Source organism: Muscardinus avellanarius, assembly GCF_963383645.1.
Source record: "Muscardinus avellanarius genome assembly, chromosome: 19".
NCBI classification, from domain to species: domain Eukaryota; kingdom Metazoa; phylum Chordata; class Mammalia; order Rodentia; family Gliridae; genus Muscardinus; species Muscardinus avellanarius.
In genome coordinates, this window is record NC_137805.1 from 35,361,615 (window position 1) to 35,388,149 (window position 26,535).

Here is a 26,535-nt window from a genome sequence, read left to right on the forward strand (position 1 = left end):
CTGGGGCGTATTTCTCCAGAAGGTTCCATCTCCATCTCCCAGCCCCGTGGGCTCAGATGGCCACTGGAAATCAGGGAGCAGGGCCACGTGCAGCCAGGCCCTGGTCCAGGCCTCCTGCACCATCCCAGCGGGGACTCCGAGGCCTGAGAGGTGGCCAATCAGGAGGGAGCACGGCCCTGCATCCCTGAGTGTTCTCGGCGAGGGAAGACCGGCCGGGAGCACAGGTCCACCGGGCCAAGCCACTGAGATGTAGGGTCCTGACCGGCGCACGGTGCCAGAACGTGACCTCAGCGGGGATGCATCATGACCGTGGTCATGGTAATACTGCCGAGAGGCGGCAAAAGTGAACTCACTGTGAATCCACCTGTTGACGAGGAGCCGGTCGTTCTTAGGCCGCAGGAGGGGGGACCGAGGGGTGGAGAGTCCGCCCGAGGCCACTCGCTGGGCGCAGCCCTGTCCGGCTCTGAATCGCTGCGGCTGGCGCGGGTTTGGGGTTTTTAGTTCGGGGAAGGTTTTTTTTTTTTTTGGTGGTACTGGGGGTGGAACCCAGGGGCTTTCTACCTCCGGGCTATACCAGACCTTTTTTTATATTTTTCACTAAGTGGCTGAGGCTGGCCTCGAACCCGCGCGATCCTCGTCTCGCCTCCCAAGCGCGGCGATTACCGGCGTGGCCACCGCCCGGCTGAGCTGGGGCAGTGTGAGGAGCGGAGCTGAGTGATCACTGGCGTGCGGAGCCGTTTCTGAAACGCCCTGACTCTGTAGTAGCTCCGGGAGCTTTTTGGCGCGCTCTTTCAAACGCGCAAGAACGGGTAATTCCCAGGCTCGCTGTCGCCTGTGTATGCGTGTGCTGTCAGCTGTATGCGCCGCTGTACGGCTTGTGTGTGTGCGTGTGTGTGCAAATGATGGGTGTGTGTAAGAGGCACACCCCCTGCATCTGTGTAGGAATGTGAGTGTGCCTGCATTTACACCTGCAAGCTCGGATGTGCATGTGTGTGCGTGCGTGTTTCCATGTGTGTGCTGTGCCACCGCATGGTGCGCGTGTGTGGTACACGTGCATGCACGGACACTGTGTGCACGTGCTGTGCGGTGTGCATCCATGTACTCTGCACGTGTGCACATGTTTGTGTGGTTGAGGGCGCGTCACGTGTCTGGGTGTGGGTGTGATGTCTGTGTGGATGTGTGTTTGTGTAGTATGTGTATGTTTGGGGTGGGTGCTGTGTGTATGTTATCACACTAACTACACACATGTACCCAACATGCACACGTATCTTGCACTCACCACGCAAATAGAAACACACGTACTACACACGCCTGGGTGGCACAAATGTGCACGCACATGTGCGACACACAAATGCACACATGCCAGATGTATACACCCGGCCCCCGCACAGCAGGCACACGCGAGCACTCACGAACTCTCGCCCGCCTCCGCTCTCACGCGTCCACACCTGCGCCCTCACGCACGTCCCGCGTGCAGGCGCAGGGCAGGTGGCCCTGGGAGACAGGCAGAGGCGGCTTCCGCCATAAGCACCGGGCAGGAGGCTCAGCCGAAACCCGGGGCCGCCACCTGTTCTGGACTAGCGTCCCCGTGCGCAGGTGGCGCCGCCTCGGCCCCGCGGGGGGGTCCAGAGTCCTTGATGACTCCGCAGCCCCTGCGCGCAGGCCTGGCACACGCAGCCCAGTGGCAGTCCTAAAAGCCCCAGCCTCCCCCAGCCTCCAGCCCTGCGGGGCGGGGGCCTCTCTTCTGCCCCCTCTGGGCTCTCTCTCTTTGGGTACAGGTCACATGGTACTTTTAATTTTAGAGACTTACGATTTTTAGTATAAAGTTTTAATTTTGGAATTAATTAAATAAGTGTTTTCCTTCTCCACTTCCTCAACTAGACTTCAGGCCGCCAGAGGCGGGCTCTCTGTCAAATTCCAGCGCTGTCCCCGGAGCCACGGCCGGCACACGGGGGCTGCTCTTTCATGTTCTTGCTGAATAAATAAATTGAGTTTTAGCATCTTGGATTCTGAAAATTCACTGGGAAAAACCTAATCTGTGCCACGTTGCCTGCACGCCAGCCTTCTGCAGAAAGGCGATCTGTGTGTGTGTGAGTGGGGGTTACCCCGGGGCAACCTGGGGCCAGCGGCCTCCCCTGGGCCGGGATCCAGCCCCTCCCAGCGTGTAGGGGGTGGGGGGAGGAGCCTGAAGAAGGAGCTGGGATTGGGGCTTGGTGGCGCACGCTTATAATCTCAGTACTCGGGAGGCTGAGACAGGAGGATCACTGGTTTGAGGACAGGCTTAGCAACCTAGCCAGACCCTGTTGCTGGGAGTGTAGAATACCCCTGGGTTTGATTCCCAATAAAAAGACAAATAAATAAATAAATAATAAAACAAACAAACAAAAAAGAGCTCCACAATGGGAGGGAGAATGGTCTGTGGATAAAGGCGGAGGGCTGTGGGCAGCTGGGAAAGCTTCGCAGGATGCCCGGCGGCCGCTCTCAGACCAAAAACCACAGCCTGGGCCTGGTGGCTCGCGGGTGCTGCAGCTGCCGGAGCCTGGGCGCATGACCAGAAATCCAGGCACAAGGACAGGGTGGGGGCTCCCACCCAGAGACAGCAGTGCTGGGCTCTCGGGGGCTGCATCATCACTGCGGGATGAAACGGAGCTTAGGGGAGTGGGGCGCACCCACGGGTGGTGCCCGGGGGCTGGAAGCCTCGCATTGAGACGGGACGCAGCTCGTAAAAGAAGGCAGAGCGTAGCTGGTGTGGCCCCACTGTGCCCATGGGCTCCACTGTAACTCAGGGTCCTTTCTCTAAAAGTGCTCAGAGCCCTAGAGTGGATTGGGGCTCATGTGGCTTACTGAGGGGGCTCTTGGGAAGGGGGTGAGATGGCCGGGGGGCAGGGCGGGAGCCAGGTGAGGACAGTGTAGCTGAAGAACTGCACCTGCCTGGTCCGTGGGGAGCTCGGGGCGAGGTGGCACTAGAGGGGCGTCTTCGGGGTCCCTTTGCCGGCTGTGGGAAGCACTGCCCAGCCACCTCTGTGACTGAGTGAGGTGGCAGCTGTGACTCCTGGGCTGGGATCTGGCCAATAAAGGAGACCTGGGGAGCGGGGCACCCCGGGTGCGTGGTGCAGCCCGTAATGGTAGTCCTTGGGAAGCTGAGACAGGAGGACCACAGGTTCGAGGCCAGCCTCAGCAACTTAGCAAGATCCTGCTTGAAAAGAAAAACAGCCGGGCATGGTGGCGCACACTTGTGATCCCCGCGCTTGGGAGGCAGAGACAGGAGGATCGCAAAGGTTCGAAGCCAGCCGCGCGCGCTGGCTTAGGAGACCCTGTTTCCAAATAAAAATGTAAAAATAGGTCTGGGAGTGTAGCCCGGAGGTAGAAGGGCTTCCAGGAACCCCAGTACCACCAAAAAATAAATAAATAAATAAATAAATAAATAAATAAATAAATAAATATAAATAAATAAAAAAATAAAAAAAAATAAAAACCTAAGTTAGGGCTGGGGGTGGATTGAGAATGTCTCTGGGCTCAATCCCCAGTAGAGAGCTGGTTGGGATATTGACAGTGTCTACCACAGTCGTCGCTGTACACTGGACCTGTGTGTCCCCCACCCCATCCCTAGGTTGAAACCCCCAGCCCCACTCTGGTAACATGCGGAAGTGAGGTCTTTGGAGGGTGGTCACGTCGGGAGGGTGGCACCTTCGTCCCTGGCATTCACACCCTTGTAAAAGAGACCCCAGAGAGCTCCCTCGGCCCTCTGCCACGAGAGGACGCAGGGAGAAGGCGGGCAGCTCGCACCGGACACGGATCTGCCGGGGCCTCGCTCTGGGACATGCCAGCTCCAGAACCGTGACGGTGTTCTGCTAAGGGGCCCAAGTGGAAGAGGGCAGTCGGCGGCCACTCCATGGCCCTGCGACCAGCCTCTTACACCCTCCATCGGCCCGCGTGCTCAATGCCCTGGAGGGGACAGTCCCCTGGCCTCTGCGGGCAGGACCTGGAGTCCGAGTGGGCGTCTCTGAGCAACTCCAGGAGCCTTGCGGCGGGAGCATGGGCCGCTCCTGCGTGACCCCGAGGCCAGGTACAGCCACTTGGGGGGCAGAGGCCTCCCGGGGAAGGGCCTGGGGGGCTGAGCTCCGATCCCGGGGGGCTGTCTGCCTGGGTCCCAGAGCCGCTGCTGTCCCGGCTGTCGGAGCAAGGGAGGTCTGTTAAGCTGTGGAAGGCATCGCCGTGCTCCCGACAGTGCTCCCGACAGGCCCCGCACGGGAAATCGCAACCACAGGAAATCTTTCTGCTGCACGTTGCGGCGGCTGCTGATGTGACGACAGGTTGATTTTGTTTGGGGTTTTCTCTTTTTCTTTTTCCAGAGCGGATACTCTCCGGCGAGCAAACTGCTCACAGCTCCTGAGCTGTCATCTGGAAGGGGGCAGGGGAGGGGGCAGGGGCTGCCACAGCTGCGACACCGAGGCCGGGAGCGCCGTGGCAAAGGCGGGGGCTCCTCTGTCTGGGTCAGGGGCCTGGCGCAGAGCGGGCACCTGCGGGCGCCTCCAGAGAGTCACGGGCGACTCCTCCCCGCCCGGCAAGTCCTGCTCCTCCAGAGTTAAACTAGTCATGCAATTATTATTTTGTACTAGAGATCCAGTAAGTAGTATTCTACCTTCTAGCTACACCTCTAGCCCTTTTATGTTTTATTTTTTTATTTTTTTGTGGGTCTGAGGATGGAACCCAGGAGCATTCGACCTCCGAGCTGTACCCCTGCCCTATTTTTTTCTTCTTCATTTTGAAACAAGGTCTCATCAAGCTAAGCTGCAAAGGGCCTCATTAAGTAGCTGAGGCTGTCCGCAAACCGCGATCCTCCCGTCTCAGCCTCCCGAACGCTGGGATTACCAGCGAGCGCCACCACGCCCGGCTGATGTTTTAAGACCAAGTCTAAGTTGCTAAGGGTCTTGCTAAATTGCTGAGGCTGGCCTTGAACCTGCCATCCTTCTGTCTCAGCCTCCCAATTACTGGCGAGACAGGCCGACACCACCGCGTTTGGCTTAATTTTGCTTTTTGTACACCTCCACCTAACATCTCCTGGGGAACCTGGTTTAAGGAGTCCCTGGCCTGAGATGGTTCACACTGAGGTATACAGAAGTCCCCTGCCCGGGGGGCCCACTCCACCAGCCTGGGCGGCCTCACCCCTCAGGGACCAGAGGCAGGTCTTGCTGCTGCTGCCTGCTCAGGAGCGCCCCTGTGTGGTGGCAGTTCATACCCAAAGTCTGGGGACAGTGGCGTCACCAGGATCCTGTGCACCATTCTTAGCTCACATTTCCCCCCAAATGTTAGGTTGGCTTTTGCAATGTAGGATTAGCTCTATTACATACTGAAGTCTTTTTTTTCTTGTAATGGGGCTGGGACCAGGGCTTCATGAATGTCGTGTGCTCTGCCACTGAGCTACACCTCCCGGCTCCATACTGAGGTCTTACAGAAAATCCCACCGTCACATTAAAATGCCAGCGTTTCCTAGAACATACTTGGGTCTTTGGAGCACTAGGGGTTTTGTGGACACGTCCTAGTTTCTGGAGGGGCAGGGTTTGCACAGAGGCCTGTGTCTGGCCTGCCGCGCGGATCTGCTGTTGGGTTACTATCCTCCACCCACGTGACGTCTACTTATGAAGCACTCAGCAGGTGCCAGGACCTGTGTTAATTTTTGTGTCTCTCGTCGATAGCAAAGTGGAGGTCGGGGAGCCTGCCCCCCACGCGCAGAGCCACCCAGGCTGCTAAGTGGCCGGCAGGAGTTTTTACCAGAGTTTGTCCTCTTGGGCGGCTCTGTCCTGGCAAAGCCACCACCAGATGCCACTTCGAGAGGCCCAGCTGGCTTACAAAGGACAAGACAACACGGAAGTATTTGTAACTTTTCTGAAGTTTTATTATAAAGAGATTTGAGAGAAGCACTGGGCACCAAGACAGACATTTGCGGGGCCAGAAAACAGCTGCAGACGTCAAGAACCCAAACCAAAGCCCAGCCCCCAACCACGCACACGTTAGGATGAATTGCAAGTCTGTTCTCGAGTTTTCTTCATAAATAGCTAGAAAAAAATCGTCATTGGCAACTTTAAATAGATGGACGTATCGTTGTTTTGTTTTGTTCCTGAGGATTGAACCCAGGGACATTCTGCCTCTGAGCTACATCCCCAGCGCTTTTTATTTCTGAAACAGGGTCTCGCTAAGTTGCTGAGGGCCTCAGTAAGTTGCTGAGGCTAGCCTTGAACTTGCGATCCTCCTGTCTCTGCCTCCCAAATACTGAGATTACGGGCACGTGCCACCATGCCTGGCTGGACATATATGGTTTAAAAAAATAATAATAAAGAGCAGTGCCTCCGAGTGTGGCCATAAATCGTCCGGTTCTCTCTGTGCACTTGAAGAAACCGTTTGACAGCCGCCGTGCACTTGTCTCCCTTAAGATAAAACTTAAAAAAAATGTGCTAAGGGTCATATAAAATGCCTTTTTTTTTTTACCTTAAAGGAAACTACATCCCCCCCCCCCAACAAAATAATCTTACAGATGTCTTCGGCACAGTTCTAAAACACATAGTCAACTACTTACACGGAGCCCATAGTTCGGTTCGTAGGTTTCAGAACCTTAAAGTCCACACTGGAAAACTGTATTTTCGCGGCTGTGACTGGGCCGGCCCCCGGCCGCGCGGCACATCTGGGGATGGGTTTTCTGTTGGCAAGCGACCCCGCCAGGGTGAGCGTGGAGCCAGGCGTCCGGACACGGGGGACTGTATGCAGGGCGAGGAGCGGGGTCCGCGGCGACCCTGGAGCGAGCAGGTCAGTGGGCAGAAGGTTCCCGCAGGTTCTTTGGGCTGGCGGCGGCCGGCGGGCTGCCTCTGCAGAGTCTAGTGGGAGGTCGAGGAAGAGACTCAACCCCGGGGCCCGGCGCAGCACGCTGCATCGCCCGGCCTCCGGCCCGGCCTCGCCCTGGCCAGCCCTCCGGCGAGCCTCGGGGAGGGGCGGCGGGGTTAGGTGAGGTAGAGAGGGTTGTCCCTGGGGCGCAGGCTGTGGGAGAGAGAGGGGCCGTCAGCGCTGCCGGCCGCAGCCCCGGTGCTGTGAACACGGGCTGGGGGAGCCCTGGGACCCTCGCCCTGACCGGCTGCCCCTGAGCCTGGATGAGGGACGGCGGCCCGGCCTCCCCGGCTGACCACCAAGCAGAAACAAGCCCCCAAGGGGCCGCCTCGTCCATCCTCAGCTCGGCGCGCCTGTCTTTCCTCAAAGTCCAGCATCACCGCTGCTCGCCTGCCTGTGTCTAATCAGAGCATCTTCATGTCCACATTCCAAACAGAATTCTAGGAGGGTGGTGTCTGTCTTTCTTTTCTTTTCCTTCCTTCCTTCCTTCCTTCCTTTCTTTCTTTCTTTCTTTCTTTCTTTCTTTCTTTCTTTCTTTCTTTCTTTCTTTCTTTCTTTTTGCGGTCCCCAGGGGCATTCTACCTCCGAGCTACACCCCCAGCCCTATTTTATTCTTTATTTTGAAACTAGGCCTCACTAAGTAGCTAAGGCTGGCCGCGAACCTGCAATCTCCTGTCTCAGCCTCCCAAGTATTGGGATTAAAAGTATGTGCCGCCGTGCCTGGCCGCGTGGTGTCTCTTCCGTTATTTATTTATTTAGTGGCACTAGGGATTGAAGCCAGGGGCATTCTACTTCTGAGCTACACCCCCCCAGCCCTATTTTATTTTTTATTCTGAAACAGGGTCTCACTAAGTTGCTGAGGCTGGCCTCAAACCTGCAATCTTCCTGTCTCAGTCTCCCAGGCACTGGGGTTGCAGGCACGCGCCACCGCTCCCGGCTGCCCTTTTGTCTGTAGGACAGGGCACTGTGGTAGCCAGTGTCTGTGTGGGTACGAAGGGCCCACAGGCAGCTCGCCCAGTGTGATGTCCTAGAAGGACCTCCATCCAGTATCTGGCTTTTGGGAAGTGACTCCAGTGAGGGAGAGGGCAGCATCTGCTTGCGCTGCGGGCAGGGTCCGTGCTGAGCCGCCTGCCCGCCCAGGGAACTGTCCCCAGGCACATTAGAAGTGGGAGTATGGAGCCGGGCGTGGTGGCGCACACACTTGGGAGGCTGAGACCTGAGGATCGTGGTTCGAGGCCAGCCTCAGCTACTTAGTGAGGTCCTCTGCAACTCAGTGAGACCCTGTTTCAAAATAAAGAATAAAAACTAGGGCTGGGGGTGTAGCTCGGAGGTGGAATGCCCCTGGGTTCCATCCTGGTACTGCAAAAAAAAAAAAAAAAAAAAAGTGGGAGCGTGGTGGGATTGGTCAGCACCCAAGAACACTGGCGGCCTTGGCAGAGGGAGGAGCCGGTCAGGAGGCCTACGCCAGGGCCGGGGCGGCTGCCATCACTGTCCACTGAACACCAGGGCTCCGCCTCCCTTGGCGCTGCCCCTGGGACGGTGGCTCAGTGCTGCAGGCCCCAGGCAGGGCTGCAGATCTAGGGCTAGTTCTGTTTTTTTTCTGGCCAATGGATGGCAGGTTAAGAGACTAGCATGCCCCTCCCCTCTAGTCCTTTCTGTCTTCTGCTGTCTGAAATCCAAGCTCACTCTGCCCCCCAGTTGGTGTGGCCTGAGGCCAGGAAGGCTTTCTAGAGGAGGGGCGGCTGGCGGGGACGGGGAGGGCTGGACTGTGGGCAGAGGATGCTGGCTGCGGGGGCCTGGCCGGCCCTTTCTCCTAGGGCGCCTCACGCACGGGTTCCACGCTGGACACCTGGCTGTCGTCTTCTCCAAGGTGCTGCTCGAGCTGAATGGAAACTGCAATGTCCAGGGGACACGCAAGGGGGCAGCAGGCTGCCCAGCCCACAGCATGGCGGGCTGACCCAGCGATGGCGAGAAAGCTGGCACCCCGGCTCCAGGGGGGACCCTCTGCGCCACCACTCATGGGCCAGGGCTCTCGGGCGCTCAGGGAGAGACGAGTGCCCGGTTGGCTTCTTCCCCCTTCCTGCCTCCTTGCCAGCTCCCCGACAGGCCGCATCAAGGCAGCCCAAGTCCCGCCACCTTGGGCTCTGCTTCGGGGTAACCCGGCCTCAGACACGGGGGCCTCAATCAAAGTCACACGGAAACATTTGTGGAGGAGGCGGGGCGGAAGGTAAAGGGCAGGACTGCGAGCCAGCCTCAGTCCCCAGCTGCGCCTGGCGTCCGGCGGCCTGGCTCTGCGCTGTGCCCCACCCCGCGGGGCTGACTCGTTCTCCACAGCCGCGTCCCTGTCCCTGCAGTGCCCGCTCCCGTCCCCGGTGGGCAGGACGGAGGCCGGACCGCACTGACCTGCAGGTGCCGACGCCACACTCCCCGCTGGGGTAGCTGCTGTCCCAGTCCCCGCCGCTCGTGGGGTTGGACGGACCGGGGGAGCGGGCTCCGGAGCCGCTGGGGAACTCGGGGATGTGCACAAAGTCCTGCCGGGGACAGAGAGGGTGTGAGCAGGAGAGACGGGCCGGCCTGTCCCCGGCCTCTGCGTGTGAGGCCGTCCACCTCTGCAGAGACACGCCCTCAGGGCGCACAGGCGGCCCCTCTGCCTCCAGCGTCCCTTCCTTTCCTCCGGTGGGGTGCCTTTCAAAAACTCTAAACCCCTGTCTTAGCTGACTCGGGGCGAGTCTGCATTCGGGGCCTTTCCTTCTCTGGGCCTCAGCTTCCCAGTCTGTAAAGTGGAGCCATTGGGTTAAATGTCAGCCTCGGAACTGTCTCTGTGCAATAGCTGGCGGGGGTTGGGCCTCAGAGGCTTTGGGGCGACCCAGGGGCTAGGGCCCATCTGGCAGACGCCGCATGGCCTTGGCTCCTCGGGCCAGCAGGCTGGGGTGGATGGAGTGGGGGCTGGAGTATCCCCAGGGTCGACCTGGTGATAACATTCACCATGGCCAGTGCCTCTCAGGTCAGCGGCACTAGACCCATTTCAGAGATGCAGAAACTGAGGCTCCGAGGGGTCAGGGCTGAGGTTACACAGCCGGGGAGCGGCAGGACCGGTACGTGAGACCCGCGGCCACCTCCCCGCTCCAGCGCGGGTCACCACAGGCTTATTCTGTGCCTCCTGGCTTACCTGTGGCCCCGGAGGCGAGGGGCTCATGGCCAGCTGCACCTGCAGCGCCATGGGTGCAGGCAGGACCGGAGGCTGGGGGGCCGGGGACATGCTGACCGGCGGGCTGAGGAGGGCGCCCTGTGCGTGGGGGGGCAGCGGCAGCTGCTGGTGCAGCGGGGGGCTGAGCGGGAAGGAGGGCGGTGGCGGGGACGCGCTGAGGCCGGGCAGCAGCGACTTGGAGCCCAGTGTCCGGGCCAGGCTGGCGGGGGAGGCCCCGCTGCGGAAGGCTTGCAGGTCGGAGGGCGTCAGGAAGGAGGCCAGGCCCGGCATGGAGTACACGGGCTGCTTCGGGGGGAGCATCTTGGTGGGCGGGTTCACCTGCGTGTTCTTGGTCTCGCCTTGGTCCGGGGGGCTCTGGAAGGAGAAGGAACCGATCACTCTGGAGAAGGGGCTCCGCTAGGTCAGGGCTTGGGCTGCAAGACCAGGGTGGCCTGCGAGCCACTGTGGCCCTGCTGGCTCTCTGATCCTTCCAGTGGACGCTGGGGCTTAGCCAGCAGTGACCACACAGGGCCTCAGCGCTCTGGCTCTGACCAGCAGGCTGGCCCGCCCTCCATCCCTGCCCGCCTCAGCCTCTGCGCCTCTGCGCGCATGCCGGTCCCTCCACTCGGGGCACCCTCTTTGGTTGGCCCTTTATGGCCCACCTCCTGGGCATCATCTCTTCTATAACAACTTCTAGAACAACGCCCTTCCTCCCCTGGGGCCACGGCACACCTCGGCCCTGCCCTTCTGCTGCTGAGAGGCGCACAGCCTGGCCAGGAGTGGTGACTGGCAAAGCTGGGTTCGAATCCAGCCCAGTGACTTGACTGGGTAATTTCAGGCAAGTTGCGGAATCTGAGTGCTGGGTTCTTGTTGGGAGAATTCAAGGCACCAAGATGTGTGTAAAGTGTCCAACCAGGCCGGGCACTCTGGGAGTGCACTGTGCATGTGAACTGCAGGTCTCAACCTTTCCAGACCTACAGCGCTGCCGATGCCCTGCGCCCGGGGCTCGCTCTATCCCTGTGATCAGGGTGTTGCCTAGGGATTCTGTTACCTTGGAGACCAGGCTCGCCCTGTAGGCTGCCAGAGCTTTCAGATACTCCTTCTTGGCCGCCTCGGTCTTCCTCTTGTAGGCCTGAAAGATTCAAGACACGGGCGATGCTGGGGGGAGGGTTACAGAGGGATCACGGTGGGCGCCTGGGATGGGTGAGGCCATGCACAGGGGAGGGCAGTGAGACTGGAGGCTGTAGGCCACACACTGCTCCTCCCTGGGAGTGTGGAGGTCAGGCTGTCTCCAGGCCCCCCATGTTGCTGGTGCCCTTGGGCAACACGCCTCACCTCTCTGGGCCTCCAGCACTCTGAGCACAGGAAGACGAGGCCCCAGGAATCCCCCTCTTCTGACCCAGCACCATGCAGATTTCTTTCCTTCCCTCCCTCCCTCCCTCTTTCCTTCCTTCCTTCCTTCCTTCAGTACTGGGGATGGAAGCCAGGGGCATTCTACCCCAGAGCTACATCCTCAGCCCTATTTTTTTTTTTTTTTTTCAGATCTGGGGATGGAACCCAGGGGCATTAGACCTCTGAGCTACACCTGCCCTCATTTTTAATCTTTATTTTGAAACAAGGTCTCACTGAGTTGCAGAGGGCCTCACCAAGTAGCTGAGGCTGTCCGCGAACCTCGATCCTCCTGTCTCGTCCTCCCAAACGCTGGGATTACAAGCGTGCGCCACCACGCCCGGCTTCCCAGCCCCATTTTTTATTCTTTCTTTTGAAACGGGGTCTCACTGAGTTGCAGAGGGCCTCACTAAGTAGCTGAGGCTGGCCGCGAACCGCGATCACGAGGGTGATGAAGACGTGCGTCTCCATTCCAAGCAGAGGCGCAGAGTTGGTGAGGTCACTGGCGAACACAGCTGGGAAAGGGGAGACCCAGGAGGGACCGAGGTGCCCCGCTCACAGATGGGCAAACTGAGCCCGGGAAAGCCCTGGGTGGGAGGGGCTGGTCTCACCCCTCTGACGTCGGCCCTTGGCTCCAGGGCCCCAAGACCACAGAGGATAACCGGAGAGGAATGGCGGCTCACCTGCTTCTGCTCCTCTCCCAAGCTGTCCCACATGGAGGCCACGATTTTGGACACATCCCCGAAGGTGGCGCTGGGGTTCTGCCCCTTGATAGCAGCCTGGGTGTCCCTGAAGAAGAGGGCGTAAGCCGACACCGGCTTCTGCGGCTCGTTGGGGTCCTTCTTCTTCTTTTTTTTCGGGTTCTTGGCCTTTTTCCCTGGGTCCGCTGACGGTCTCTTCTCTCCCGAGATCTGTACAGGTGAGAGGAGTCAGGAAACCCCAGGAGCCCCGAAGCCTCCGGCTGAAGGTGAACCCCACCGCGAGCCCATCCAGCTTGGCTCGCGCCCCGCCAGGGCCCGTGCCCCAGCGGCTGCTCGCGGGGATCAGGCGAGGACCAAGCAGGGACACACAGACACAGACAGGAGGACAGGCACACATGGACAGACAGACACACACCCCCTGGGCAGGAGGCTGGGCGTCAGTTTAACTCATTAGAGACAGCACTACCAGAAAGGAAGTTCAGAGAAACCCAGAAGTCTTTGCAGCCCCTGGAAGACAGCTGGATCGAGATTACTAAACGGTAGGTGAAATTGGCTGGTGCCCTACAGAGCCATGAAACTGACACCTTTGGGACTTTCAATCCTTCCTTTTTTTGGAGGGGGAGGCAGAAAGCATTTGTTTCTCTATTATGGTGTGTGTGTGTGTGTGTGTGTGTGTGTGTGTGTGTGTGTGTGTAAAAATGGGGATTGAACCCAGGGGTATTCTACATCTGAGCTATAACCCCAGTCCTATTTTATTCATTTATTTTGAAACAAGGTCTCTCGAAGTTGCTGAGGCTGGCCTCAAACCTGCAATCCTCCTGTCTCAGCCTCTCAAATATAAAGATGATAAGTGTGGGCTGCCGCATCCAGCTTCAAGTATGTATGTATGTATGTATGTATGTATGTATGTATGTATGTATTTGGTGGTACTGGGGTTCCTGGAAGCCCTTCTACCTCCGGGCTACACTCCCAGACCTATTTTATATTTTTTTATTTGGAAACAAGGTCTCTTAAGCCAGCGAGGCTGGCTCCGAACCAGCACGATCCTCCTGTCTCCGCCTCCCAAGCGCGGGGATGACAAGCGTGCGCCACCAGGCCCGGCCAGCTTCGATTATGTTTTAACACTGTTTTTTTTTTTTTTTTCTTCTGCAGAGCTGTCGTCAGTGATGGTCAGAAGCAAAGCAAAGGGGCACGCTGCTGCAGAAGCCGGGCTCCCTGAGCGGCCTGCGGGGCCGTGCTTGGGTCTGACCCTAAAACAAGGTGCCGTCCTTGGGGCCCACTTCCAAGTTTTGGCTGAATATTTTTTCTTAAATGATTCCCCCCACCCCAACTTGGTGATCACAAATAATCTCCAAAGATTGCCCTGGGTTACCCAGGTCAGCCTCCTGCATCCTGTCTCTGCTGTGCACTCTAGGACGGCAGTCTGATTGGCCTGGCTTCGGCCTTCCAGGATGGGGAGGGAGGTGGGATGACCCCACAGACCTCAGTGGTCTCTGTTAAAATGCTCAGGCCACACAAGGACCAGGGATTTGGGTCAAAGGCCCTGGATCCTGCGGCAAAGTCTGCGGCTTTGTGTGCCAAGAAGATAAAGGGTCACAGGCCCAGGGCCTGCGCGGGCGTGCCCCCACATACCTTGAAATGCGCTTCCGACTCCTCCTCCTGGGTAGAGCTGGAGGGAGAGGGGGTTGCTGACTTGCTCCCTGGGGGTGACGGGGAGCTGTGCGTGACGCTGCTCCGGATGCCCATCTGGGAGATGAGCTGGGACTGGCTGAGGGCACTCATGTGGCTGGCCAGCATGGCGGGGCGCCCCAGCAGGGTCCCCGGCCGGCCCGGGTCGTAGGCAGCTACCTCCGAGTGGACCATCTCCTGGATCTAAGGGGAGGACAGGCGCGATGAGTGAGGAAGACCTGCCCTGCCACGCCCTTGCATCTGCACCACGAACTCCGAGGAGGGGCGTGGGGCTGGCTGAAGGCGGGCCAGCTCCATGCCCAGCTGTGGCTGGCTCGGGATCCCGGGGAGGGGAACCTCGAGGTGGAGCTCCGTGTTGCTTTGACCTCTGCGTGATTCGGAGCACGTGTGGGGAGCCAGGGCTCGGTGACAGTTGACTGTTTTGCTGACATCCATCCTGGATGGCGCTTCCCGCGCACCGGGGTTGAGCCCAGCTGTGAATGGATTACTTTATAATGCTGGGCTTTCCCTCTAAAACGCATCTCTGCATCCCTGCACCGTGCAACGTGATAGCAAGGCGCGCGGATGCTGGAAGCCCGGTGCCTTCTGAGTCCTGGACCTGCCTCTCGCCAGTGGGGTGACTTCGGGCAACGAAACCTCTCCGTCTTGGTTTTTTCACCTCCAAAGTGTTGATACAATCAAACCTATCTTCTCCTTCTTCTCCTTCTTTTTCTTCTTCTTTTTGTGGTACTGGGGGTGGGGGGACCCAGAACCTTTCTACCTCCGGGCTATGATCCCAGACCCATTTTATATTTTATTTGGAAACAGGGTCTCACTAAGTTGCTGAGAGCCTCACTAAGTAGCTGAGGCTGGTTTCGAACCCGTGCGGTCCTCCTGTCTCAGCCTCCCAAGCGCGGGGGTTACAAGCGTGTGCCACCACGCCCGGCTAGAATCTATCTTCTAAGGTTGTTCAGAATCATATGTACCTGGCATATCGTAAGCCCTATATTGTATTTGTTAAGTACACTGGATAAACAGATTTCTTGATAAAGTTTAGCACTTTTCTTCCTAAAGGTCAGTAATTTTCTTATAACTCTATTCCCCATGATATTTTCTTTTTTGGTGGTACTGGGGTTCCTGGAAGCCCTTCTACCTCCGGGCTACACTCCCAGACCTATTTTTACATTTTTATTTGGAAACAGGGTCTCTTACGCCAGCGCGGCTGGCTTCGAACCTGTGCGATCCTCCTGTCTCCGCCTCCCAAGCGCGGGGATGACAAGCGTGCGCCACCACGCCCGGCTCCCCATGATATTTTCTAACTGGTTATTTGGGGAATAAAATAAAGCTACTGATTTTGTGTCTAAGCATTTCTCACACCACACACATATTAAGAATAGTGTGCACCTGAACATAATGTATATAGTACATAAAATATATATGTGTGTGTATACAAGCACACACACACACGCACACATGCGTGCGCACACACACACACAGACTGCTCAGAGAGGTTTACCAATGTGCATACTCAGTTATTTTTATTTCCTCTGCCTCTATAGTCATTTTCCTATTCTAATTTCTAATGTGAAATATCTGCAGTTTCCTCCCACTATTTTATTAGCCAAGGTGATAGGGTGTTACTTCCATGTTTGAGATGAGGGATATTGACGATTCTGTTGATCCCAAGCGCGCACTCACTCCGTCTCTCCCTCTCTCTCTCTTCCTCTCTCTCCGTCTCTCCCTCTCTCTCTTCCCTCCTCGCCTCCCCGCTCTTCCTCTTCCCACCCCTCTCTCTGCTTGCTGGCTGTCATGAGGTGAGCACCTCTTCTCCACCGTGTCCTCCACAGGCCCATAATGATGGAGCTGAGCATGTGCAGACTGAAGCCTCCTGTGAGCCCAAAGAAACCTTTCTGCCTTTAAGTTGTTTTCCTCAGGTATTTTGTCACAACCGCAGAAAATTAACACACCCATCAACCGTGAGCGAGAGTTCCAACTTATCCACACCCTCGCCCCCTCTCTGACAGAAGTCATCCTTAATTAATATAATGCAGAATGCAACTGATTCTTGACTCTAAGATGCAAATAAACTGCTCAATAGAGATATAATTAATCCTATTCTATAGAAAAAAATGACTGCACACATTATATTCTATTGCTGTATAAATATTAACCAATTCTTCATTGATTGGTACTGGGGATTGAACCCAGGGGCATTCTACCTCCAAGCTACACCCAGCCCTATTTTTTGTTCTTTATTTCGAAACAGGGTCTCACTAAGTTGCAGATGGCCTCACTAAGTAGCTGAGGCTGGCTGCAAACCTGTGATCCTTCTGTCTCAGCCTCCCAAGTACTGGGATTACAAGCGTGCGCCACCGTGCTCAAAATTTTTGATTATTTATCATGTGTGTATTCTTCAGATCCCCCCTTTGGCGGCACACACCTGTACTCCCAGTACTTGGGAGCCTGAGACAGGAGGGTCGCAGGTTCAAGGCCAGCCTCAGCAATTTAAGGAAGCTCTCAACAACTTAACTAGACACTATTTCCAAATAACAAATTTTGTTTGTTATTAAACTAGACTTGGGGGAATAGCCTGGATGTAGATCCCTGGCTTCCACCCCAGTACCTTCTCCATTACTGGCTTCCCCATTAATAATGAGTTAAATAAGTTTTTGACATGTTTTCGTTTTTATTTGTGTGACAGTCATGATCTTACTTTTTTTTGGTACTAGGGATTGAACCCAAAGAGATTCTGCCTCTGAGCTACATATAGTTCTTTCTTTCTTTCTTTCTCTCTTTCTCTCTTTCTTATAACCTGAGGGTCTCATTAAGTTGCTGAGGTCCTTGCTAAATTCTGAAGCTGGTCTTGAATCTGCGATCCGCCTATCTCAGCCTCCCAAGCACTGGGATTACAGGTGAGGGCCACCACACACCTGGCTATGATGTTACCTTTTTTAAAAGTATATATTACAACAAGGATAATCATTATAGCATTTAAAAAAAACTACAAGAAAAAAAAGACCTGAAATTAGCCCAAATATTCACTAACTGGAAAGTAGTGAAAATCTGTGCTATCTTCACATAAAGGAATTCTGTTCAGTGTTTAGAGTCACACCCAGTCATAGATGCACTTGAAAAGAGTTTCAGAAGGACACACACAGCCCACTACTTTTACGTATATGTTTAAAACCTACAATGTTAGCCGGGCGCGGTGGCGCACGCTTGTAATCCCCACGCTTGGGAGGCGGAGACAGGAGGATCGCGCAGGTTCGAAGCCAGCCGCATGTGCTGGCTTAGGAGACCCTGTTTCCAAATAAAAAAATATATAAAATAGGTCTGGGAGTGTAGCCTGGAGGTAGAAGGGTTTCCAGGAACCCCAGTACCACCGGAAAAAAAAAAAAAAGAAGACAATGTTAATAAAAAGTGTGTAAGGATAGAGAAAAAGGTAGCAAAAGCATAAAAATACCCATGACAGAATAATGGCCGTTTCCTTCTGAGAGAAAAAAATGGAGAATGGACCTGAATTTGCATCTGTAATAATTATTCCTTCAAAAGCAGGTTCCCAAGCAGAAAGAACCACCCCAGGAGCCCTTCAAAGCATAGTGTGAGCTGAGAAGCCCGGGCCTGGGCTGGGGGTGGGGTGTGGCATCCACAGCGTTAATTGGCCACATACGACCGATGAAAGGCCTCCAGTGCAGCGAGACTGATCCGCTCATCTCTAGGCCCGGGCTCCAGACTCTCAGCTCAGCTGCTTGATTGACATCTTCCCCTGGATGCCCCCACGCGGAGCAGACTGAGCCTGTTGAAAAGGGAGCCCTAATTCTCCTTTTTCCTTCCCCAGTTTTACCCAGATAGCCAATGACGTCACGGCTCTTGACACCGCCCGAGCCACAATCCTGGGCGCCAGCCTCGGTCTCTCCCTTCCCCTTGCGCTCGCCCAGGCCCCGGACACGCCACCCCGCGCCCTTCCTCCGTGGTAAGTCTTAAGTCTTGCCCAGGTCTCCCTCCCATGACATCGTCATCCTCTAAAATAGTAAATCAGGCCGGACTAGTCCTCTTCTTAATATTCCTCACTGGTTTCCCGATCCTTACGAAATCAACCTAATGGCTTTGCTTTACTTTGGGTGTGGCTGGGGATCGAACCCAGGGGTGGTCTACCTCCGAGCTGTAACTCCAGCCCTTTTTAATTTTTACTTTTCTCACTAAGTTGCTGAGGCTGGACTCAAACTTGTGATCCTTGTGTCTCAGCCTCTCAAGTCATGGGATGACAGGCGTGCCTCGCCACACCTGGCTTCTAGCTTTCCCCGTTGGATGGATCTTGTAAGAGCCGGAACAGCAGAGGTGCACGCCGCCAGCCGAGGATGCCCAGCTCTCTACTCCCACGCGGTTACACACGGATTCTCTACAAACCTTGCCAGGCCTTTGGGGAACCCTGCCTTGTGACAGACACCATACTAAATTCTGGGGACCCCAGAGCCCCTCCCCTCGCTGTCCTTCAGAATCTCACAGTCAAGTAGGGGACAGTTTCCTAAATAATGACAATTTGTGACTGTTAATAGATACAGACCAATAAGACATGGGTACAGCTATATACACCCCAAGCTTTTTAGGGCATTTGACAAGCTTTATTTGAATCTCTCCAAAGGGAAAACTATGCCCCTAACTGGGGTCCTGTATTCTAGGATGCCCGTTGCGGTGGACACTGCAGGTGCCTGAACCCCACCCCTGTACCAAGCTGCTGGACCCACCCCTGTGTGCCGGGAACTTTGGCACCTGTCCCCCTCTCTAGAGAAATACCACTGTCCAAATGGAAGCCGCCACCCTTGGGAGGATCTGTCCCCACCAGCCCCAGCAACCCACCCTGCAGCTGACCTCACCAGGGCGGGGCGGCTGCTGCAGTGTGGGAAGGGCCAGCCTTTTGTTCTGTGGTGCAACGGGACTCCAGGGCTCCCAGGGTCAGGCTGAGTCTCCAGCAAAGGCCAATCCTCACTCAGATGCCCCAGCGCCCCTGATTCCTGCAGCCTCTTCCCCGGAGGCCACTCCTTCCATAACCAAGCTCACGACAGCCACCCTCCACCTGGCGGGTGTTGGGCGACAGAGGCCCCAGCGGTGGCCTCAACCTGGGGCGCAGGAGCTTGCGGCTAGCCCATGGCTTCCTCTCCTCAAGGGGCCAGTTCTGAGCTGGATGTCATGGGCGCTCAGGGGGCCCCCAGTGGCCTCTTTCCAGTCTCGCATTCTTTCTTCCCTCTGAGAAACTTCCGAGTTCACCTTTCCCCAGACCACATTGAGGCCTCTGCACTGGGATCTGCTTTGGGATACCCAGAACATGGCCGTCAGCATCAAATTCAGGGGTATTGGTCTCCCCCAGCTCGGCGTCTCTCTGCTCAACAAAGGCCTCGCCCTGTACAGCGCCACACAAGACCCGCGCCATCACACCCCTGAGCTCCGTAGCCCCTTCCCAGGGTTCCCTGGAGACGGGCTGACCCTTGGGGTCATTAGTTTCTGAGGTGTCCCTGACATGGAACCTCCTCAGAGGTCTCCCTGCCCTGGCCCCCTGCCCCACCCCTGGCCACGCCATCTCTGGAGCCTCCCCAGGGCCTCTGGTGGCACACAGGGACACCTGCTCCTCCGGGGGACACCTGCCCTGGCCCTGGCCCTGGCCAAGGACCTGGCGCATAGCTGAGCTCAGGAAACGTCCGTGTGCCACGCGAAGCAGCCCTGCGCTTCCCGCCTGGAAACAGATGGCTGCCTCTGGGAGCCGCATCTGCAAGGTCCCCTCCAGGAGCGAGAGGCCGCCGGGCCCGCGAGGAGGAGCCGGCAGCCTTGTGAAGGTAATTAGGTTCACAGGGCTTAATAGATTCTCCGGGCTGCGGGGGCAAAAAGGTGTTTTCACAGACGCCCCGGGTGCTGGTGTGACCTGTGCAGCGGGGACAGAATGAGAAACCACACCGTCCTCCTCGCCTTGTGCCGATCCACAGAACAGACACCCGCCCTCCTTCCTCAGGGGGCCGAGGTGTCACTGAACACGGGTCTCACATCACACTCTGCCTGTGGAGCTGGGACCTTTTTTTTTTTTCTGATGGTGGCCGTGGCTTCTCGCATTCTGTCGTTTATGCCCTGCCTGGGTTCCAGAGGGTCCCCCAAATCCTTAATTTATGAGGTCACAACAGTCCACTGACCAGCAGTTTACAATCCCCTGTTTAAGTCCCCAAAGTGGGTGGCATCGCCCTCTGAAAAGGGCTCAAAGGGAATATTAGATACATAAAAGAACGCAAACTTGTCCTGCATCGTATCTTTTTTTTAAAATTTGCTTAAAGGAGGTAGATTTCCAGGGGGCACTGAGTAATTTAATTTTTTTTCTGAAAAGGGGCCAGTAAGCCAAATAAGTCTGGGAACCTCGGCCAGTCTTTTGCTGTGCAAGGTCATATATTCACACGTCTTGGGGAGGGACAGGCACGATCCACCTGGAATCAGTGTGTGCAGTCACACCGACGCCCCTCATGCCAACCTCCCCAGCGGCACTCTGCTCCCTGAGATATCCACAGGCCGAACGTTTGAAACTTCTCTCCTCTTAGGACAATAAATTCCAGCGCAAAAGAGAAGCCAAGACAGCCCATGGAAAGCCTCGCCCCCCGCCTGGGAGCCTCGTTGGTAAGCATTTCTCATAAACTTTCATGCTTGGCGGGAGATCCTTTGCACGCTGACAAATTTCTCCTGAAATTTAGATGTCTTGTTCAGAGTAATAGCTGGAGCGCACAGGTGCCCAGCTGCTATTGTAAAACCAGTAAGCGTTTAATTGAAACAAACGACTATAATAATAGTACATTATCCCTGCGGGCCGAGCACCATCACAGTTTTAATTATTGAGTTAAGAATCAGACTAATTTATCCTTTTAAAGCAGCAGCCCCATTCCTGGTTAGACTGATCATCCTGTAAAAATATGGACACTCCAGCAGAGAAGGGTCGGATGGAAAGCAGTCTGTTCCCTGGGAGGCTGGTTTTGTCTTTGAAGACTGTTTGCAAACACAGGTCGCGGAGCTGCTGGTCTGGGATTGGCCAGCTGGGGTGTGAGACGCCAGTGCAGGCTGGAATGGGGTCCGTGGTCCCTGTGCCTTTCATCTCTGGGATTCAGCCCTCGCGCCTGTTTAGAGCCTGCACTCGCTCCCTACCTTATTCCAAGTAAAAGCCGAGTCCTTAATAAGTGGCAAAGCCTTATAACAACCCTCCTCCTCACCTGCTCCCTCTCTGGCCTCCTCCCTGCTGCCCCCCACTTTTCCAGCACACTCTCTTCCTGTGGTTCCCTGAATACCCTCCAGGCTGGGGTCCCAGGGCCCTTCAACAGTATTTTTGCCCCCCCAGGGAACACTGGAGACATTTTCGGTTGTTGCAATTGGAAGGATGCTACTGGATCGAGCCAGGAAAGGCCACAGAGGCATTTGCCATCTCCAGTGGCAGGAAAGCCCCTCCCGCAACACAGAAGGCTCCGCCCCCTACGTCAATCATGCTGAGGCCGGAAAATACCGCTGAGTTAGCTCTTGCCTCTGTATGAAAGTCCTTCCCCATCCCGGGGATGCTTACTCCAGTGAGGTTCTGGGGTGACTCCCGCAGCTATACTTGTGAACTGTCACAGTCCCAGGGTCCACACTGGGCCAATCCATGAGCCATAGGTCCCGGGACACAAAGAAGGCGGCCATAGGCCTTACCGTCCAGGAAGGATCACGCTGTCTAGCAGGACCGACAGACGCTTGAGTCGACCTCCCACTACAGCATGACTGGCACCACCACCACCTTCCTCCCTCGCTGAGCAGCTGCAATGGGATCCTGGGCACCAGGCCTCCCTGCGGTCTGGGGACGGGCAAGGCCGCAGCTCGTGGAAGTCCTGCTCGGGCAGATTCTTGTAGGGCAGTAAAGTTTTCTGCTGTCAAGAAACAGTTGCTATGCCAGGCATGGTGGCCCACTCTTGTGATCCCCGCACTTGGGAGGCTGAGACAGGAGGATCGCAGGTTCATAGCCAGCCTCAGCGACTTAGCGAGGCCCTCCACAACTTAGCGAGACCCTGTTTCAAAATCAAGAATAAAATATAGGGCTGGGGGTGTAGCTCAGAGGTAGAGTGCCACTGGGTTCAATCCCCAGTAGGCATAAAAAAAAAAGAAAAAGGAAAACAGAAAGAAAGAAACAAAGAAAGAGCTGCTAACAGCGAGGGCTAGTACATCAGAGGCGCAGGCAGGGAGGACTCCCCCCACTTCGTCCCTGCCCCCCATCCCTCCTCTTGCCCTGTGAGACCACAGCCTCTGGCATGAAAGCGCTGGCCACAGCCCCTCCCAGGCTCTGCATTTGGCACCTTGTCTCTGTAACCCAGCAGCAAAGGGCCCTGAAGCCTTCAGCTTCCTGGTTCTTACTGAGAGCTTCTTAGCAAGAATTAAACACTTCCTCGCGGTGCTGGTGAGTGCAAGGGGTCGTCATCGCTTCCTTTGTGTTCGGCCTCCACAGCCGCAGAGACCCTGAATGGCTTCCCCTGGCTGTTTCTCCTGTAGACTCTTATTTATAGGACTTGGCAGGTTTTTCAGGAATGGACCTGTCACATGGTGGTAGACACGTTTGTATGTATGTATCATCTGCTCTGCGGAGGTACTGTGCTAAGCACTGGGCATTCACAGTGCCTAATGTGGGTGCCCCTGCCCCACGGAGCTAACGCCACACCCTAATTAACACCTGCCCTGAAGGCCGCAAGATGGAGGGTCCAGGGCGGACTAGGGATTTTTAAGCCGGCTTTTCATCTCTGTGACCAAAATATCTGTCATGCACCACTTAGATGAAGAAAGGTTTATTTGAGGTTCACGGTTTCAAAGGTCAGTCCAGGGCTGGCCAGCAACAAGGCCGGCACGGCTTTGGTGGCACGGCTTTAGGGCAGGGTGGGAGCTGACAGGTGAGTACTGTTGAGGCATCTCAGACTCTACTGGTCATGGCAGGTGGTCAAGGAGGACACTGGATCACCAGTGGTATGCACGGGCTGGCCACACAGGAGAAGAGACCTGTCTGGCCAGGTGGGGAGCAGTGGTCAGCTGTGAACAGGCTGAGCTCAGACGCAATGTTCGCGTGGGTTTCAGGATGGGGGCAAGGATGGTTGGTGCCTGGGAGACGGGACTGAGCAGTGGGCACTGGTACCCAGGCATGATGGAGAATCAGCAGAAAGAGGGGGGAGCCCCGTAAAGGCACCCAAGAAGGGGTGGCGTGAGCCATGGAGGGCACCAGGATCGTGACACACAGAAGGAGGGAGTTCCAGGGCAGAAGGGAGTGGCCAGCTGGTCTAATACAGCCAAAGTCAAGCATGCTAAAGATGGCACAGGCCCAAGGGGCTTGGCAGCACAGAGGTGACCAGTGCCCCTCACCAGGACAGCTTTATACCGATGAGGTTGGCAGAGGCCCAAGTGAACAAGAAGAAAGAGACGGCAGGGCCGATGGCCCCCTGTTTGGATCATGACAGGAGGACAGCGGGCAGGGGTGGAGGATGACTCTCTTTAGATCACGGGAATGCCCAGGGGATCCTGGCCACAGAACCGATTGGTCGCAGCATGGCTATGCCACTCAGGGACCATGTTCTTGTTCTGGGTCTCAAGTGGCCCTTTTTAAGAACCCTAGGAGATGGAATGGCCTGTTCCCACTTTGCAGATGAGCGATGGGGTCTCAGAGAGGCGAGCTTCATAACTCCCAGTGCACAGCAGGGAGCAGGGCCAGGATCTGAGCCCCAAAGTCTGATCTTTCACTGTTGAAGGTAGAGCGAGGACCGGCAGGGGCTGGGCTGGCCTCACCGCATCCTCACCCCGGGTTACAGCCTGCTCCCAAAGGACCCGGGCTTCTTATGACGGCACGGGGAGTCCACGCAGAATTATCTGTCTTGTTTGGACTAATCTTTGTGGCTAACCTTTCTGTCTCTTTAAAGAATGGGAGGGAATTTCTGGACAGAACAATGACAAACCACCCTGGCATCATGGAGGGGAGGCGGGGTGTTTGGAGGGGCAGGGGCTGCAGGGGCTCCAGGGTCCACTGAGGCATTCTACCTCCGAACTATACCCCCAGCCCTATTTTTTTTTATTCTTTGTTTTGAAACAGGGTCTCACTGTGTTGTAAAGGGCCTCACTAAGGAGTAGCTGAGGCTGTCTTCAAACCACCATCCTCCTGTCTCAGCCTCCCAAATGCTGGGATTAATAGTGTGGGCCACCACGTTTCTGTTTGGAAGGTGCTAAGGCCACGCTGCCCACCACCCAGGGGCCGGAGGGATTCTGGAAGGGTGTATCGGGCGTGGCAGGGGCCTTTGCTTCCCCACTTGGGTGATAGAGAGGGCACACATCACTCCTTCATCTTGTCTGTCAGTCTATCTGCCTGAATGTAAACTCCATGGATCTGGAATGGCCACTTGCTCTGCCCATTGTTCAGGGCCTGGGAGGCTGCTTGGTGTACAGGAGACCTCAGTAATAGCACGTGGGGTGAATGAGTGAATGACTGGATGGGTGGATGGATGGATGGATGGATGGATGGATGGATGGATGAATGGATGGGTAGATGGATGGATGGATAGATGGGTGGGTGGATGGATGGATAAATGGATGGATAGATGGGTGGGTGGATGGATGGGTGGGTGGGTGGATGGATGGGTGGATGGATGGGTAGATGGATGGATGGGTGGGTGGGTGGATGGATGGATGGATGGGTAGAAGGATGGGTGGGTGGATGGATGGATGGATAGGTGGGTGGATGGATGGATTGGTAGATGGATGGATGGATGGATAGGAGGATGGATGGGTGGGTAGATGGATGGGTGGATGGGTAGATGGATGGATGGATGGATAGGAGGATGGATGGGTGGATGGATGGATGGATAGGTGGGTGGATGGATGATTGGTAGATGGATGGATGGATGGGTGGATAGGAGGATGGATGGGTGGGTAGATGGATGGGTGGATGGATGGATAGATGGTAGATGGATGGGTGGATGGATGGGTGGATAAATGGATGAGTGGATGGGTGGATGGATGGATGCATACATGCATGTGTGTGTGCATGTGTGTGCGTGCGTGTGTGTGTGCGTGTGTGTGTGTGTGTGTGTGTGTGTGTGTGTGTGTGTGTGTGAAGGAATCCTGCTGAAATGCAGCTGAGAAACTCTGCAGATCTTGTAGCACTAACCCCTGGGGCCCGTTGGAACCAGAAAAGCGGGTTATTTCCCCTTCCATGATGGCTTGTCCTGCTCAGTCCAGCCCACCTCTATTGCCAGCACAGTCCCACACCAGGCCCTGTGGGGGCTCTGCTAGACCTTGGTCCTCAGCAGCTCTCCAAGGCACAGACAGTTCTGATGCCTGCTGGCCCAGCCCCACCCCAGGGCCCAGTTGGCCTCCCTCGCCCCTGGCTTCTGAGGGCTCAACTCAATGCCCCTGCCTCTGGGAGGCCTCTCCTGGATCCCACCTAAATTGGGGTTTCTGGTGATTCCTTTAATGGAACTTGCCACAGTTTTACGCAGGGTTCACAGGAGCGTGTGCACCATTCTGACAGTGCGCTCCATCTGTGAAGAACGGGGGCCCCTTTTCTCCGGGTCATCTCCCTGCTGCCTAGTCCCAGGCATGGCATACAGCTGGCACTCAGGGAATAGGCCTGGGATCTCTGAGCCCCAGAGTGGCGGCCTCCCCCTCCCGTAGATAGCACCGCCTACTCTCTATGCCCCCCGCCAAACACTGGAAGGACACCACAGCCTCCCCCAAGCCGCTCCTCAACCTGCGGCCTCCAGCAGCCCCACACTGAAAGTTCCTGCCTCCGGTCCTCTGCCTGCGCTGGCCCCCAGCGATGCCTCCCCAGCCCCGTGCACCGGGACACTGGCTCAGGCCGCTGGCCCCTGGGTACCTGAGCTTAACTGGCTACTTTACCTCTCTGGGGTCACTCGGCGAGTGCTGAAATGCAACCAGATGCACGCTTGAAAACTCCTAACCGGCTCCCCACTGAAATGTGCAGGAGGAGGAAGGAACAAAGCAGAGGCTGGCCAGAGGCTGCTCAACCGGGCTGGCCAGCGCAGCGGGGAGAGGCTCAGAGGCAGGGGCCGCAGGGCCTGGTGAGCTAGGGTGTCTCAGGATCCCGGGCAGGTGGCGGGACCCCCCTACGCGAGAAGGGAACTTAAGAAAAGGCAAGGGACCCCCCCCCCATGCCTTAACACGGAACATTCTACGTTGCGAATTGGCGCGTGCGCTAATTAAAACCATCTTTCCGGAGAATTTATTACAGGCTACTCGGCGCTAATTATAAATGCTGTGTAGCGGATCCCGCGAGCGGTTTGCTAATGCAGTGCTAAAATCTCTCTGGCCACCCTCCTTTCAATTATTCATCGGGCCCCGCAACAGTTGTGAAGTGTAATTTAAACAGTCAGCTCATGAATATTCAATTAACACAACAAACACGGGCATGTTTTACCGCCTTGCCACTCAATATTTTGTATCCTCGCCCGTGTTTACATGTTTTTATGAACTCTCGAGGAGAGCGCTGCTGGGTGAAGTCTTTGGTTAAGCAGAGACTGAAGCAGGGCTAGCAGGGAAGGAGGAGGGGGCACCTCAGGAATCCTTCCTAGGAAGAGCTGGGGGTGCTCAGGCTGGAGGGGCCCAGGCAGGGCTCAGCGGCTTCGACTGCAGAAGACAGAGGGAGGCCCAGAGAGGGAAGGCCCAGCCCCGAGGCCACACAGC

General features: G+C 56.2%; 1 protein-coding gene across 1 annotated transcript in view; it reads right to left on the reverse strand.

The window, feature by feature from the left end:
• Positions 1 to 6,802: 6,802 nt before the first annotated feature.
• Positions 6,803 to 26,535, reverse strand: part of TOX2 (TOX high mobility group box family member 2) — a gene marked incomplete at both ends in the record, with an annotated part of 131,045 nt that continues 111,312 nt past the window's right edge. Inside the window, 6 exons of the mRNA XM_080716504.1 lie at positions 6,803 to 6,869; positions 9,280 to 9,407; positions 10,046 to 10,438; positions 11,115 to 11,195; positions 12,136 to 12,363; positions 13,786 to 14,025. Of these exons, the coding sequence (XP_080572630.1) occupies positions 6,803 to 6,869; positions 9,280 to 9,407; positions 10,046 to 10,438; positions 11,115 to 11,195; positions 12,136 to 12,363; positions 13,786 to 14,025 (1,137 nt within the window). The remainder of the gene's footprint in view (positions 6,870 to 9,279; positions 9,408 to 10,045; positions 10,439 to 11,114; positions 11,196 to 12,135; positions 12,364 to 13,785; positions 14,026 to 26,535) is intronic.